The following is a 15,523-nucleotide window of genomic DNA, read 5'->3' as shown; positions in this document are numbered from 1 at the left end:
TTTGATTTATAAAATGTATTTAAGTTATATAGTCTACAAAACTAACACAGACTTAGGTAATATAAGTTAAAGAGCTTAATGTACGTTCTCCTGGCGATTGGGTTCGATGGTGACTCGGGCATAAGGACTGCCTGCTCCAACCTTGCGTCGCATTGTGACACCTCGATGTGGTCGCAGTCCCATGACAATCAGATAGACGCCAGCGGCACAAAGGGCAATCAGTCCGAGTATGATAATGCCATAGATCCAACGTGGCCACTTTTCACAGCTGAACTCGTCACGGCGCACCGAGGAGATGAGCATGCCACGGACTCTGGCTGGAAGCAGACAACGTCCGTTGGTCTGGATGTCCAGATTCTTGAGCCACTCTAGCTTGCAGTCGCAATGAAGCGGCACACCGTTGAGGTCCAGTTCGGTGAGTTTGCTAAGAACCGGCGACAAACTGGCATTAAAACTGCGCACCAAAGTGCCGCGAAATATGATCGATTTCAAAGGCGGCAGGGTTTGATTTCCACTCTCCGAAACGAAGGCATCGCCATCGATATAGTTGAGACTGCGTGTGTTCTGGAAACTCATTGATTCCACCGCATGAAGCGAGGCCAGCGAATGGGCATCGATGCTGCGTAGCTGTGGCATGTCCTCCACGAAGAGTTGACGAATCTGGGACAGATGACGCGTATCCTCCGGCTGCAAATGCTGCAGACGATTCTCACTGATGTCAAGACTGTGCAGCGATGCGGGCAGCTGGCTGGGCACACGCTCGAATTGATTGCGACGCAGCGAGAGCTCGATCAATGGCGCCGTTCTGGGGAGTTGAAGTTCCTGCAGATTGCACGCATCCAGCTGGAGTTTCTGCAACTTCTGATTGATGCCAAAGGTGGTGTAGACATCCTGGCCAATGCTTTGATTCAGCTGGCGATTCCACGACAACTCCAGCGTGGCCAGCACGAGTAGCGGGGAAAAGATTTGCGATGGTAGTGTGTGCAGATTGTTGTGCTCCAGACTGAGCACCGTCAGATGGGGCAAACTCTGAAACGCTTGTGCGTCCAGCTGTTGAATGCTGTTCCAGCTCAAGTATAACTCACGCAGACTCGTCAAGCTGCCAAAGTTGTTGGCCGCAATCGAGCTGATGTTGTTGTGCATCAAGTTGAGCAGACGCAGACTATCGCTGGTAAACACTGGAGCACGATCCAAAGCATTCCACGACAGATCCAAGGTATCAATGTAGAGTGGCAGCAGACCTGTTAAATCCTCCGCTTTGAAGTCCTTGTAGCTGCAATCGATGTGTAACGCACGCATGCCCCATGGTGCGGCACTCACATTGCTGCACTCACAGGAGAGTCGTGTGTTCTTGTACTTGGCGGGATAACAGAAGCGATCCACTTCCTCATCATTAGCATCGATTTGCTCCGTTTGTGTGCCATCCAACAGCAGCAGCAGCAGCAGCAACAGCAATCCACTTATGAATTTTGGTGCAAAGTTCAGTCTTTTTGTGGTGGCGGCTCTCGTCATCGTCATGGAGTTTGGGAGTTCTTTCTGGGAACGTGTTGACTACCACACTGCACAGTTAGCTGACAAATCGCTGTTGAATTTCTTTGCTGCGACACTTCCACAGATATCAAGTACAATATCTTATCGCAAGCACACAGAAAAGCTCGTGGCTTGTGCTCCACTTAGAGAGGGGCGCGTGAGTGAAACTATCGAAAGGTTGCAGAGAATGATTGATGGGAAAATACAAGTTATATTATCGAATTAGTATATCATAGAAAATATATAAAGTTCTTGCTTTTTATTTTGAAAAATAACTCAAATTCTTTATTCTTTATATCAGTTGTAAAGTTTGATAAATCGAAATTGAAATTAATATATACCTTTGGTTTGCAGAATTAAAAAAATGGATAAATTAAATATCTAATAATCATTTTTTTATTTTATGCCGTTGATTAATCAAACTTAAATTATTTTAAATATATTAAATTATCAAATAACAAATTGTTGTTATTTAAGCTATTCTTAATTATATTAAATGCATATATTGACTGATCACAAAACAAAAAGATTCTAAATGTCATCAAATTAAAAATAAATTTTAATCTATAAATATCCATTTGAGATGAATACTTACAAAACAATACCGAATACTTACTTTCTATACCAACATTAATTCAGTTCCGTCCTTTCTTATGCCTCTTCTTCTTGCACTTCCTGTTAATTCCAAGTTCCATCTGCTCAATTCCTAAATTGTTCAACATATGCTCACAATAAAATTCACTTCCTCTCATCGCCCCCATTAATGTGGTTAGTCATGAGTGCTGTTTTAGGAAAGGTGTGCATTCAAATGTTATGATAAGATAAGAGCAAAGCTTTTTTCTCGATGTCCAATTCAGTATTTCTCCCTCTCTCTCTCTTATTGTGTATTGCTGTCTCAGTCACAGTCCCATATTATTTATCTAGTTCATTAATCATGGTTAGTTTTGGGACTAAGCTCTGCCGTAAACAAAACAAAAGACAATTTTGTTGCTGTCGTTGAAAAGAAGTGAGATTCGCTTTATTTCTATAATATAATACAACAGTTTTAGTTTCCATTGCATTCGTTGGCTTACATAGAATATTGATGAAAATTGGCCGCTGTTCTGTTGAGCCTTACCAGCCAAAAAAAACTCGATACTTTTCTTTCATTCTGTTTTTTAATACCACTCAAAAGTTACGCTTAATCCCAGACAGCGTTTTACACGCTGACTTGCCACAGCGCCTTATCCAAGGGGATTTGTGAGGCTTTCCACAGCACCAAAATGAACACAAAATCAACTTAATTTCTAATTACAGACACTGCTGGTAGAGATTTGGGACGAAAGCCAACTTTCAAGTTGCAAACGAGTATTTTTTGATGATGCTTAGGCAGAAATGTAGACGAAGCAAATACCTCTTAAAATTAACTAGGATTAATAAGAGATGTGAATTCAAAATTTAAAAAAATTCACTTATTTGGAATTGTGAGTCTTGTTTCCCTTTTTCTGCAGTCTATTTTAACTAAATTTTGTTTTAGACAGATTAGTTTCTGTGATCTATCTTCTTCAATTATTATTACTATACAATAAAATGTTTTTTTTGATATTTACAATTTAAAAATTAAATTCATTTTAATTATCAGTTTTGCTTACATTTTACTATAAAATTTTCCAGTTATTATTGCTTTTACTTTTTAATTTAATCGATTGTTAACTCTGGTTTTTTGCTCTCGAATTTTCCTATCAATTTTGTTGAATGCGGTTTGATTGGTTTCCATTTGGCATGGTCTGTTTGCCACAAGAAAGAAACTCTAGTTTATAGCCTCTATAGTGAGGTTTTTTTTTTGTAGATTTTTCCCATTATTTGGTGAAAATTTGAGCTGATTTTCATTTGGTTGGTTTGTGTCGGAAATGTACTTAAATACGAGTTCGTGTACGAAATTTTCTTTGTGTCAATGGAAAATTGATGAGGCTCGCAGGCATAAGTACTCACACACATATACACATACACTTACACTCACACACACGTACACACAATGAATCATATGGCATAACACCCACACACATACACATACACATACACTCACGCAAAATTTGCATAAATTAAAGACTTTCATGGAAAACTGTTTGCCGCTCTTGACTTTTGAGCGGAGACAGAGCATCAAATTACATGTGAAGAGCTAAAGGCATCAAGAGGAGGGAGGTGAAGAGGAGTCAAGTTGAGAGGCAGAAAGAGGAGATCTCATGTAAAGCATTTAATGAGCTCTGTTGCCAGCTGTCATGTGTGTGTGTGTGTGAGTGAGCGTATGCATGTGTGTGAATATGTTGTTGTGTACTGAAATTTTTGAAAATGCCAGGCACATGCTTCAGCCCCTCTTCCCTTTCCAGGCTCTACCATCGTCATGTCATTATTACAGGAAAATTTATTTTCAACTAAAAACTCATTAATTACATTGAAAGCTGATTACGTGAGTGTGTGTGTGTGTGCGCGTACTTAACAATAATTATGCACAATTTAATTAAAACTCAATTTGACGACCAATTCGATGTGCGCTCTAATGAAATTGTTAATTAATATGCCAAATTAGAGTACACACACACAGTTCTCTCTCTCTTTCACACACGCGAACTTCTCAATTTCCGGTAGTTTTGTGGTAAGCACAAGCGCAAAACAGAAAAAAATCCAATTGAAAAATAACATGTAAGACAGCTACACCCAAGTGTGCTCGACTTTAAGTTACCTGCTGCCCAATTTGAATAAGCGGAAAAGAATGCGGAATTAATTTTAAAATATACCAAACCAATATACTGTAAAATAATAAAAATATACCAAGACTATTATTTAGTATATTTATATAGTAAAGCATTCAGAACACGCCATATAAATATACCGCAAAAATACTAAAAAAATATATCGAAAACTGTATTTGGTATATTGATGTACATATCAAATATACTATATTAATATTCTTCAAAATTATAATTATATTATCTAAGTCTATATTTGGTATATTGATATAGTACTACACTTCAAATATACCACAGAGTATTAAAGATTATATGGTATAATCAGCCAAAGAAGTTAAGATCCCTTCAATTTTCTTCGATTTACTTGGAGATACCAGCGACCCTTTTTGAATAAGGGTAATATAGTACGATATTATTCTTAAAATATACCAAATTAAAATACTGCAATATACTAATATATACCGAGGGCTATATTTGGTATATTGATATAGTACTACATTGAGTACTAAACATACCAAATTATCAGCAACAATTTTTATCTGATCGCAACCAAATTTTCTTACAATATTTTTGTTAGTTATTGGTGGACTAAAAATCGCTACTCTAGCTTCAAAATGACGGTAGTTATTCGAATTTATGTTACATACATTTCCTGCAAGCACAAAGTTATGACACCCTCTTACCCTATGAGTAGCGGGTATAAATATGCGCGCTAAACGTGCAGCGATGGAAACACACACTCAAACACACACACACTCGCACACGCACACACTTGCAAACACAGTCAAGCTGTGCGCCGAAACGTGCTGAATATTTATGAAAATTTTAATATTAAATTGTGCTACTAGTTGCGAGACTGAAGAGAAAAGTGGGTCAGACAGACAGGCGGTCAGTCGGATAAGGCTTAAATGCGTCAGCGAAATGATCACATGCAGCATCAGTGGCTGTTGCATGCCACAAATAGTTGCAGCAGCAGCAGCTGGAATGGGGGCAAAATGCAAATGCAAATCGAAAACACAATGGAAAATCATTAAAAGCGCGTTCGTTATCCTGCAATTGACTTTAATGACGTCTGATTGCCTGCCAGTGTTGTGTAACGCCCACACACACACACACACATACTAAGAGACACTCTCACACCCAAACACTCAGTCAGCGCACGCATCAGTTGACATCAATTGTTGTGCGACTTGAGCTAATTGAATCACTTGTCATGCATTTTGTCTAATAATAGCGCATTAAATTGCAATTTACGCTAATGCATTTGCCTGTTGGCTGCAACAGCAGCCGGAAGCGGTGAGCGGAGAGCGGAGAATGAGTGAGAAGGCTGCTTTGCTGCGAAATGCAACCACATCCGTTAGCCGGAAGTGGCTTTAGTCAGCCAGCCAACCAGACTCGGTCTCTTTGCATTATGACGACACACAAGTACAAGTCCTTCAGTGCATACGTAGCGTATGCGTAATATTTTTCTAAATGCTCAAAAGTATGCAACACAAAACAGATAAAACACAGACAACGAGAGCGTATTTAATTGACTTTGAAATTGTGGCTGGGCAGAGAACAACGCACAAACATTTGAAAGTCTGTGTGAGTGTGTGTCGGTTAGTTGAGCACGGGAACAGCTTAAAAGGAATGCCAAATGAGCTCAGCGAACAATCAAAAAGGGCAAAGCGCACACACTACTATGTGGGTAGCAATCTTTTAGTACGCACTGTACTAAGAATTAAACTTAAATTGCGTTTGCAATATTTGAAAGGGTATTAAATGTTCGGCCAGCTGCCGTTGGCTGTTCTGTTTATTTACTGCGCTCAATTAAATATCAAATTTAAAGAAAATGATTTCGTCTAATGGCAAAACGTGCCACAAAACGACCTCGTTTCCTACTTCAATGTGCCTCGTAATGCCTTAACTAAACAATAGAGAAAACAACTCGAATACATGTGCGTTTCTATTTGTTTATGCGTGTGTCTGTGTGTGTGTGTGTGTGTGTGTGTGTGTGGCAGACAAGACGAACAATTTAATACATTCATTTGATTGAAATGATAAAAGCCAAAGAGAAAGTTAACTCTCACACACACACAAAGAGGTTGAGTCTAATGAATGAGCATTGATAACGCATCTTTAACTCATATCAAACACACACGCGTGGAATTTACTGCCTTGTGATGAATATTCATACTTAATTGATATAATTGGTTAAGAAATCATATACTATTTGTGTGCCTGATTGCTTCAGGCGTGTCTAACGCAGTTAAAGCCAATAATGTAATTTGTTAGTGCTTTGTTGTTGCAAGTCAGTGAATTAATTCCAAAAGTTATGTTTGTTGCAAGTCACAAAAGTAATTCAAAAGTTGAAGCAACATAAAGACTGAGAGTTTTAAGCATTAGTTACGAACAATTGCTCAATATTTAAAATTGAAGTGATATCTAAAACAATCAAATATTAAACAAGTAAGAAAGTAGAGTGTAAAATTGATTGCCAGATTGTCAGCCAAAGGAACTAAGAATCATAGTAAGTGGGCGTTTTTGTCCGTACAAAAGTATTTCTTACTTAATTTCTATCTAATCGCAACCAAATTCAGGAATCATAAAAAACTTTAGTTATTATTGTATGTACCAAAATGACTCTGGCTTCAAAATTACGCTTGTTATTCGATTTTTGTTAATTTGCGAGGGCCGAAGTGGGCGTGGTAAAAAAAAACAAACTGAAACAAACTTCATCTTCGTACCAACATAACAAAAGCTGTCGAAAACGAATTATATCCACCTCTCTTACATTTTATGAGATATAGGTATTCATATGGATGGACGGACAGACAGACAAGTGGACAGACGGATACACAAAGGACAGACGAATATGACTCGGTGTTCTCGGTTGTTGACGCTGATGAAGTATATGTATACTTTATAGGGTCGGATATGAATGCTTTTGCCTGTTACATACATTTCCTGCAGGCACAAAAATATTCAAAAATAGTTATTGTTTATTAATATTTTTAGTTTTCAAAAAAATAGATCTTAAACTGCGACGGAGTAGAAAATGTTATGGATGATGTTTAATTTATTTTCAACTACAATATTTCGCAATATTTATTCATATTTTAATTTGTTTTTTAGCAAGCTTGAATACACTCTAATATAAGCACATTATAATAAAGCATGATGCGTAAAATGACTCTCCTTAGGTCAAAGTACTCAAATAATAATCACATTAAATACATTTTTTATGCAGACGCGTCAGCTTGTTGAACACATTTTATTTAATAGACGCTTTATGCTCTTCCAGAGTACAGCAAGCATAAAATTTTTAATAATGCATAGGGCCATTCACCAGTTGATTTCATTTGCTGCTACACTTTGATGGCGAAATGTGATAAAATTGTCAAAGCGAAGTTGTGAAAATTCAGTCAAAATGCCATTTAGATGAAGTCTGCAACTTTTATAATTTTCGAAAACACATTTAAATTGAAAGATGAAATATAAAGTGCAATTGCAAGAACAAGTCAAATAAAATATTTATACTATATATCTCACATGCGATATAATAAAAGTTAAAAGAGCAAACAAAGACATGTTGTGTTAGAAAAACGGACATTAAATGTATCTTGCTAACGTTTTACCTCAGTTGTTTGCATATCAACATATATAAAAGATAGTTGAAATACTTCTGTGTATATATGCGACTTTGTTCATTTGCGAAACATCTGGCGCTGCATTTTAAGTGCATTGCTGCTCTTGAAGCGGAATGAAATTTAGAAACCTTTGACGGCTTTTGTGGTATAAGTGAAATGTAAATACTGGTAATACACACACGCACACTCACACACGCACACGCAGTCACACACACATAAGACTAAATTGTGAAAGATTTACCAACGATATAAATCTCACAAGCAGCTTGACTGTGTGTGTGTGTCTATGTGAAGGCCAAATATGTATTTAGAGCTACCTCTAAAATGTGCTGACGCTTAAATAACTGAGTGTGCCCCACGGCGTATGAGCAACCATATTACGTATACGCATTTAATTAAACAGTTTTCTTTAACTTTCAAATCGCAGTGTCGGTGCTTTTAACTAATCGTTTTGCCGATGACTTGTTGCAACTTGCAAACGAACTTTAACTAATTGAATTTGCACTCAAAGTGCTTCGAATACTCTAAAGTTACAATACGCACTGAAGTTTGCTTTAATTGCAAAGCAGTGCATATAATTAATTCCAGGATATTGCTGCGTCAGTCTACAGATGATTCGCACTCACTTCTTATTGCAATTTTTCACATGAAAGGCAATTTGCTTGCGACAACATCAACCACTTTTTTTTGCCCCTCATTCAACGATTGCATTTCAGTTCTGTTGTGTTCGGTTGTTTTGTGTTGTGTTGTGGCCATTGACGCCTTCACATTGGGCAAAATGAGAATGAGAATGAGAATTCAGTTTCATTTGCAAATGTTGTTCGACTGTCTGCTGGTTGGGTTTGCCAGTCAGCTTTTCACTTGTTTTTCTTTTCCGAAAAACTCTCACTTCCTGCTGCTGTTGCTGTTGGACAGGCCAAAAGTTGAGAGTGCCTTTCATTTGCAATCGTTGTTGTTTGTCGTTGTTCTTCTCGTTGTTGTTGCAGCTTCAGTTCGCAGTATAATTTGATTTGTTTTGGTCCATTCTACTGTTTGCTCTGGCAATTGTTGCACCACTTTTTCTGACCTTTCACTCGACTGTTGCACGAAATGTCGAACTGAGTTTTTCTCAGTTGCTGTTGCACTAATTAATTTTGCTGCTTCTCGGTACTTTTGTGGTGGCTCTGCTCCTGCTGTTGCATGCTGCATTGATTGAGACTCAATTTGTTGAGGCAACTAGCCATAAATGTGGAGGAGGGGAACTAAAATCGGGCACACTGCGCATGTCCTTCGCAGCCAAGAAGATTTATTGCCTTTGGCCTGCTAAGCTCGAAATTAATGTACTTCACAGTTGAGTTTAGCAGCTGCCAAAAACGAACCTTAAGATTAGCGTAGGCCCAACAATAAGCTCTCTGTATGTCTGTGTGTGTGTGTGTGTGTGAGTGTGCTTGTGTGTGTATGTATGTGTGTGTGGGACAGACTGTTTGTGCTTGGACCCTAATGAAGTTGTTTTGGGGGCGTGCGGATCGTCGTGCTTATTGGAGAAGACGAAGTACCGAAGTACTCGCTTGCACTTATGCTTACACCCAAAATACACACGAAAATCTAATAAGACGCTTATGTCTCTGTTTTCACTAAGTGCGTGTGCGTGTGCCAGAGTGTGTTGGATGTTTCGTGGGTGTTTGCTGCTCGCCCATGGATTTCACACCCTTTCAAGTGGCCTGTCAGCCTGTGGCGCCACCACACTCGAAACGGGAAAGAGAATGGGAATGGGAATGGGAACGGGAATGGCAATGACGCTGACCATTAGCCGGTGACAGGCAGCAGGATACAGCACACGGCACATAGAGGATACGGTGTGCAGGAGATACACAACAACAGCGACCAAAGTAATTCATTGAGTCCAAAGGGGAAGTGGCAGTCATCTGCTTCAGTTCATCTGCTTTATGTTCTGCTTGTTCCTCGCCTTTCTCTAAATTTTATTGCGCTGTTTTTCTGTTTCAATAACCGGATTGAAATGGCAATGATGATAGACGGAAAAGGATATGCTCTATTAAATAAATTAAATAAAATAGAAGAACCGATTATAGCAGTCCAATAAATAGAGTATGGGTAATTCGCTTGAAATAAAAAACCACTTACCAAAACATATTTTTATTTTAAATAAAGATTTATCTTATAACTCTTGATAAGCACTTAAATTAAAGCTAAGTGTTATTTGGGAATTATTTGTCCGTTTTAAAATAATCGGAAAATTTATCAAGTTGAAATTAAATAGAAACGAAAACGTTAATAAACGAAACGAAAAACAAAATATGAAAGAATTTATATATTTTATCTCATAACAGAAAAAGTTCCTAAAATCAATCTTAGCTCTGAATTTACTTATTTTTAGTAAAGAGAAAAAAAGTTCCTAAAGCACATCTTAACTCTAACCTAAGAGAAAAAGTTCTAAGCTAAGATTAATTTTAGGAACATTTTCTTTTTTAGTATAAAATATCTTTAATTTTTTGTTTTTCATTTCTTTGCTTTTCCTATAAGAATAAACTTTATTTATTTTTAAAATTGTTTTAGTTTATGGTAAATAGTAAATATGTATGTCAATAATATCGCATTGATTTGAGAGTAAACAATTTTTATGAAAATTTACTTTCTCATCAATAGTTTCAACCTGATGATGATGAAACTATTGATTATTGTTATTATTATTAAAATTCGCAATTGCAATGTCATAGCTTAGCATATTCCACTCGCTTATCAATTCAAAAACCTCTAAGAGCAATTACATTTTCCAAAAAAATATATTTATTTCTTTAAAGGAATAATCATATCGAATATGAAAATCAATGGAACAATTCTTCTGCCATCAGAATTTCATATGAAACGATCTGAGATCAAAATGGCAATGTAATAATAAAAAGTTAAATAGTATATAAAACTTATTTGTGATGACAATTTATAACTTTACATTCAATTAAATAATTATATTTAATATCTGTACAATGGGTATTTGCAAGTCGGTCAACGTCAAACGCTGCTTTCTCATAAGCTTTATTTTTTTTGCGTTTATGCGTTGGCCGAAATGTCCATTTGTAGTTTGGGACTTAAGAGTTTTGGTTTGCGCTTTCCCGTGGGCTGTGACTCCATTTTTCGCTGGGACAGCGTTTATTTTTATGTCCACGCTTGATTGGATCGTAAAAGTTCTGTGTGTGCAGTTGCTGGTGCTTAACTCGGCACTAGCTTGAAGTAGCTAATCATGCACACACACGTCCGCATGAATAACTCTAACTTGTGACTAAGAAGAGCATCGTGAGTAGAGCTTAATTCCCCATGATTTATTGCATCTGCATCTTTAAACTGAGACTGCCATCAGCTTACTTTTCATCTATTTATTGTTTGCTGTTGCATTAATTGAAATGCTTGAATAATATCATTTGAGACAGAGAGGCAGAGAGAGAGAGCAAAGATTAAAAGCACATTTCTCTTGTAGTTATCATATTTCTGCACAATTATCAGAAGACTTGTTGTTGCCTGGCAATTAAATGCCAAGCCCGAGGCATGCATCAGTTGCATTTATCCTGTTGGAATTAAATTACCGCTAACGAGCGCAAGAGGAGGCACAATTGGAAGGTGGAGAAGAGAACAAGAACGTTGGGGGGGAAGGTGACAGAGTTTAAGCCAGGCCAACTTGAAATTGGCTTAAATGACATCATTGCATTTTGTATTTTGCATACCATTGAGTAGGAGGCAAGTGAGGCGAGTGAGGCAAGTGACAAGCGGCAATCGGAAAGCGGAAAGCGGAAAGAGGAAAACGGAAAACGGAACGAGGCAAGCGGATGCTGCAAATGAATTAATTTTTCATTTATTTATGCTGAAGCAAGGTTGCCACACCGACGACCGTTGCCGCGTTGAGAGCGGGCGCTTAATTAGGTAAGTGAAAGTGGCGCCAATGCCAAACAATTGAAGCTGTCAGACGCCAGGCGAAGTGGGTCAATTGCCATGGGCAAACGATACTCGACTAGGTCTGCTCTGGTCTGTTCCTCTTCGCTTGCTCGCTGGGCGTGCTCGAGCATATTTTAAAAGAGAAACAATGCGGCAAGTGCCACCACCATGGAGAGCAATGCATTTGACATCCACATCCACATCCAAGTCGCCAACGAAGACAAAGAGCGGACAGAGAGGCAGAGAGGAAGAGAGCAAGCTAGAGCTCTGATAAGTGCAGTCTAATTTAATTATGTGCTCAAATTCTGACAGCCGCCCATCAAAGTGTAATAACAAAAGATGCAGCTGCCTCTGGGAATCACTTCAGCTCCAGGCACTCACTCGGTTCACTCAAGTCTCTTCCTCTCGGTCTGAGCTTCCAGCTTCAGCTTCGATGCGAGGACTCGACAGAGGTTTAAGAGGCGGATGTGTGTAATTGACAACGCTAAGCTCACTTCACAACAGAGCCATACACAAGCACACACACACACACACGTGCTATACTCTGACATGTTAGATACACACACGCACTCACACACACACGAAGTGATGCCTAGAAGTAGGCTTCACTTTTTCTCTGTGCGAACAAAATTGTGAATTTTCATTAACTGCAATAAAACAAGCTGAAGCAGCAGATTTGGAAAAATAAATCAAATCAATCAAATCATAAAATATTGTAATTTAAATAATGCTTAAGAATGCTGGATAATTTAATTACCAGTTGTTACTTCTGAATTGCACTTTTCAATAACTGTTTAATTGATTGTAATAGATTGTAAAGTTGTTGTAATCTATAGTATCATTATAAATTTAAATAATCATATTCTACAGTACCGTAAAAAATAAACGATGACAAGTTTTGTCTTTAAAAATAAACATCTTTATCACAATTCATTCATTACATTTTCAAGTTTTTTGAATTCCTAATCATTGAGGCAGATAAACTTTTATATTTCATTAACGAGTACGACTTTTCACTTTTGAACTTAGCATTTCAATCTCAATTTAATTGATTGTCTAACTTATTTATTAATCTTACAGTAAGTTATTTTGATAGCTGAAAGAAAAATATAGATAAGTATATAATAATCCATTTTATTTTTCTATGCTAGATAGTAAAAACGATTGCTAAAGCACACTTTTTAATCACAATTGAGTATAAGTTAATATAAATCCTAATTTTAAGTTATTAATCTTAGAATGATTAATTTTTTTTATATTTTTCTCTCACCACTTTTACAAAAAATCATAATCCTTTTTTTTTTTTTTGCTACTATCCATTTTTGCTAAAATATTGAGTTACCCACAATTAACACATTGTTGAATTATTTAAAAATAAATACATTAAGCTGTTATAACTAATTTTTTCTCAAAACTATTATTTTTCAATTTAAAACGCGTAAGTCGTAAGCACTGCTATTTCAAGGTTCACATCTATATATATAGTATATATTTTACTTTTTTATAATCGAAAAGAGATTACAAGTTTTTCATTTAAAATTGCACTTCTTAAATCGCAATTATGTAAATGCCTAAATTGACTGCTGGTTAAATAGATTTCGAAATACGAGTCTATGAAATAATAAAGAAATAAATTTACAAAATTTTTCTTCACTGAATTGAAATTATATTTAAATTTAAAGCAGTTGACGTTTAAGAATTACCAAATAAAAAAATATAGGTTTTAAAAAAGTACGAATTTATTAAAATGTTCTTCAGATATAAAATATTTAATGATTTATGTATAATGATATACATAATCATTTAATCATTTTATGCTGCTGTCATTGCAGCTCGCAGATTGCAGATGAAGCATAAAGCGAGTACGTGCAACGTTTTTGCAAATTAAATTTAAATGTCAGCGCTGCAGGATGCACTTGAATCTTAATTGTATTTATGACATTTCACTCAGCTTTTCTCCCTCCCTCCCTCTCTGTCTGTCTGCCTGTCTGCTGCCTCGCTTGATCGCATTGTGTGTTTTTGCAATTTGGCATAATTGAAATTTTATGGTCGCTCCAGGAGCTGCACTTAATTTGGGCACAACAAATCTTATCAATGGGCCATAGAAATGAGAAACAGAACTCAACTTTGACTTTGAGCTGGCTCACTGGCTAGAAAAGAATGGCTAAGAAAGTAGGAGCACCTTGTCATTTGATCTAGATGTAGTCGTAAAGCCCCGAAACTGTCAATAAAAGTAACATGAGCCAGTCGACTTACTCGTAATTTATGTATCAGAATTTCGTTGGGTTTCTTTATTTGGAGCACAGAGAAGAAAGAGAGAGAGAGATGAGATTTGGCGTCTGTCTGGGAGCATATAATGTATTATGTATAATGTATAATGCACACACACATGACTATTTGAAGTGCTCCGAGGGGTGGCGCGTTTACAAGTTCAAGGACCAAGGACATGACTGCGCTACGTCTGCCAAAACATCGCCGACGTGAACGAAACACATTAGCCAACTTTTGTGGGCGCCAAATGCGATGAGATGCGTCTTGTAAACATCGTATGTATTCATAGAAACAGGTGAGTCTAGGCCAGAGGCAGGTGGGGCAGGTGAGAGGCAGTCAGAGAGGTGGCTAGATTTATGCACTTGGTTTATTGAAAGTCGCTTGCCTGTTTAGGCACTCATAAATATTTTTACGCGTTTTTATACTAGCACCATGTTTGAAGTGATGGGGTATGATAGACAGCAGTTGAACTCAGTGGAGGGTTAAATAAAAGTATTTTTTATTTCCTTACACTTTACACTCTTGAAGAAATAATTCTCTTTAATTACAAGTTTTTAAATCGTATTTTTGTTTTTAAATTTAACTTTAAAAATAAATATAACACGCAATCTATTTTTTGTTTTCCCTTAAACAATCTACAATTAAGATTGTTTGAACTTGATTTAGGATTTTGTCTTCTTAGTTAAATTTTGCGATTTCTATCTTCATTTAAGAATAAACGTTTTTGGTTCAATTTTGACGTTATAAAATCTTCATTCAAGATTTTCTTCTTGATTTTAGCACGTTTTTTGTGTGCATTCTTTGCTCATTGTTTTTATTTTAAGAATTTTTTCAAAATGATCTTTAAGTTCAATTATTTTAATAGTGCAAAGGGCTTTGTCATTAGGGAATCAATTTGATAAAGAATAACTTCAACAGTTGTTTTAATTTGAATAATAAAGTGATTTGATTTATTTCATTTATCCGTTTTTAGAATTTATTTATTGTACTTTTGCAGAAGTCTTTGTCTTAAGAAAATGAATTTGAAAAGAAAAATTTGTTGATCTGTTCTTTTAATTTCTACTCATATCCATTCTTATAATTTAATATAGTATAATCAAGTCGAGCAACCAATTCTTCAGCGATCTTCAGCTTGTGCTTTGTAGCATTTTTATTGTCGCCGACAGTTCTGGATAAATCTCCCGCTGTTTAAGCGTCAAATGTATTTTGTGATTTGCTAGTTTCGTTATTTTTGTCTTGCACCTGACAGCTTCAAGTGCTCAAGTCGCTATCGTTGTCATAAGATAGAGAACAACATATACACAGTCATAAATATGTGCGAGCAAAGTGCTCAGCAAGAGGACATGAGCAAGAGAGGGAGGAGGATGAGGAGAAGGAGGAGGAGTTTGTGCATAAATCGTGGCATATGCTCGTACATCATAAATGTAGGCGATGCCTAAAACA

General features: G+C 36.7%; 1 protein-coding gene across 1 annotated transcript; it reads right to left on the bottom strand.

Annotated features, from left to right (window-relative positions):
• On the bottom strand, positions 1–1,751 carry LOC132792296 (leucine-rich repeat and immunoglobulin-like domain-containing nogo receptor-interacting protein 3). The gene has a single exon (XM_060801596.1). It carries the CDS (start codon positions 1,516–1,518, stop codon positions 76–78), a length of 1,443 nt encoding a protein of 480 aa, XP_060657579.1. The 5' UTR covers positions 1,519–1,751; the 3' UTR covers positions 1–75.
• Positions 1,752–15,523: the final 13,772 nt, after the last annotated feature.

This window comes from Drosophila nasuta, chromosome 3 (assembly GCF_023558535.2).
Source record: "Drosophila nasuta strain 15112-1781.00 chromosome 3, ASM2355853v1, whole genome shotgun sequence".
NCBI classification, from domain to species: domain Eukaryota; kingdom Metazoa; phylum Arthropoda; class Insecta; order Diptera; family Drosophilidae; genus Drosophila; species Drosophila nasuta.
Note: the sequence above shows the minus strand (reverse complement) of the source record. Positions and strands in the feature narration are given on the sequence as shown.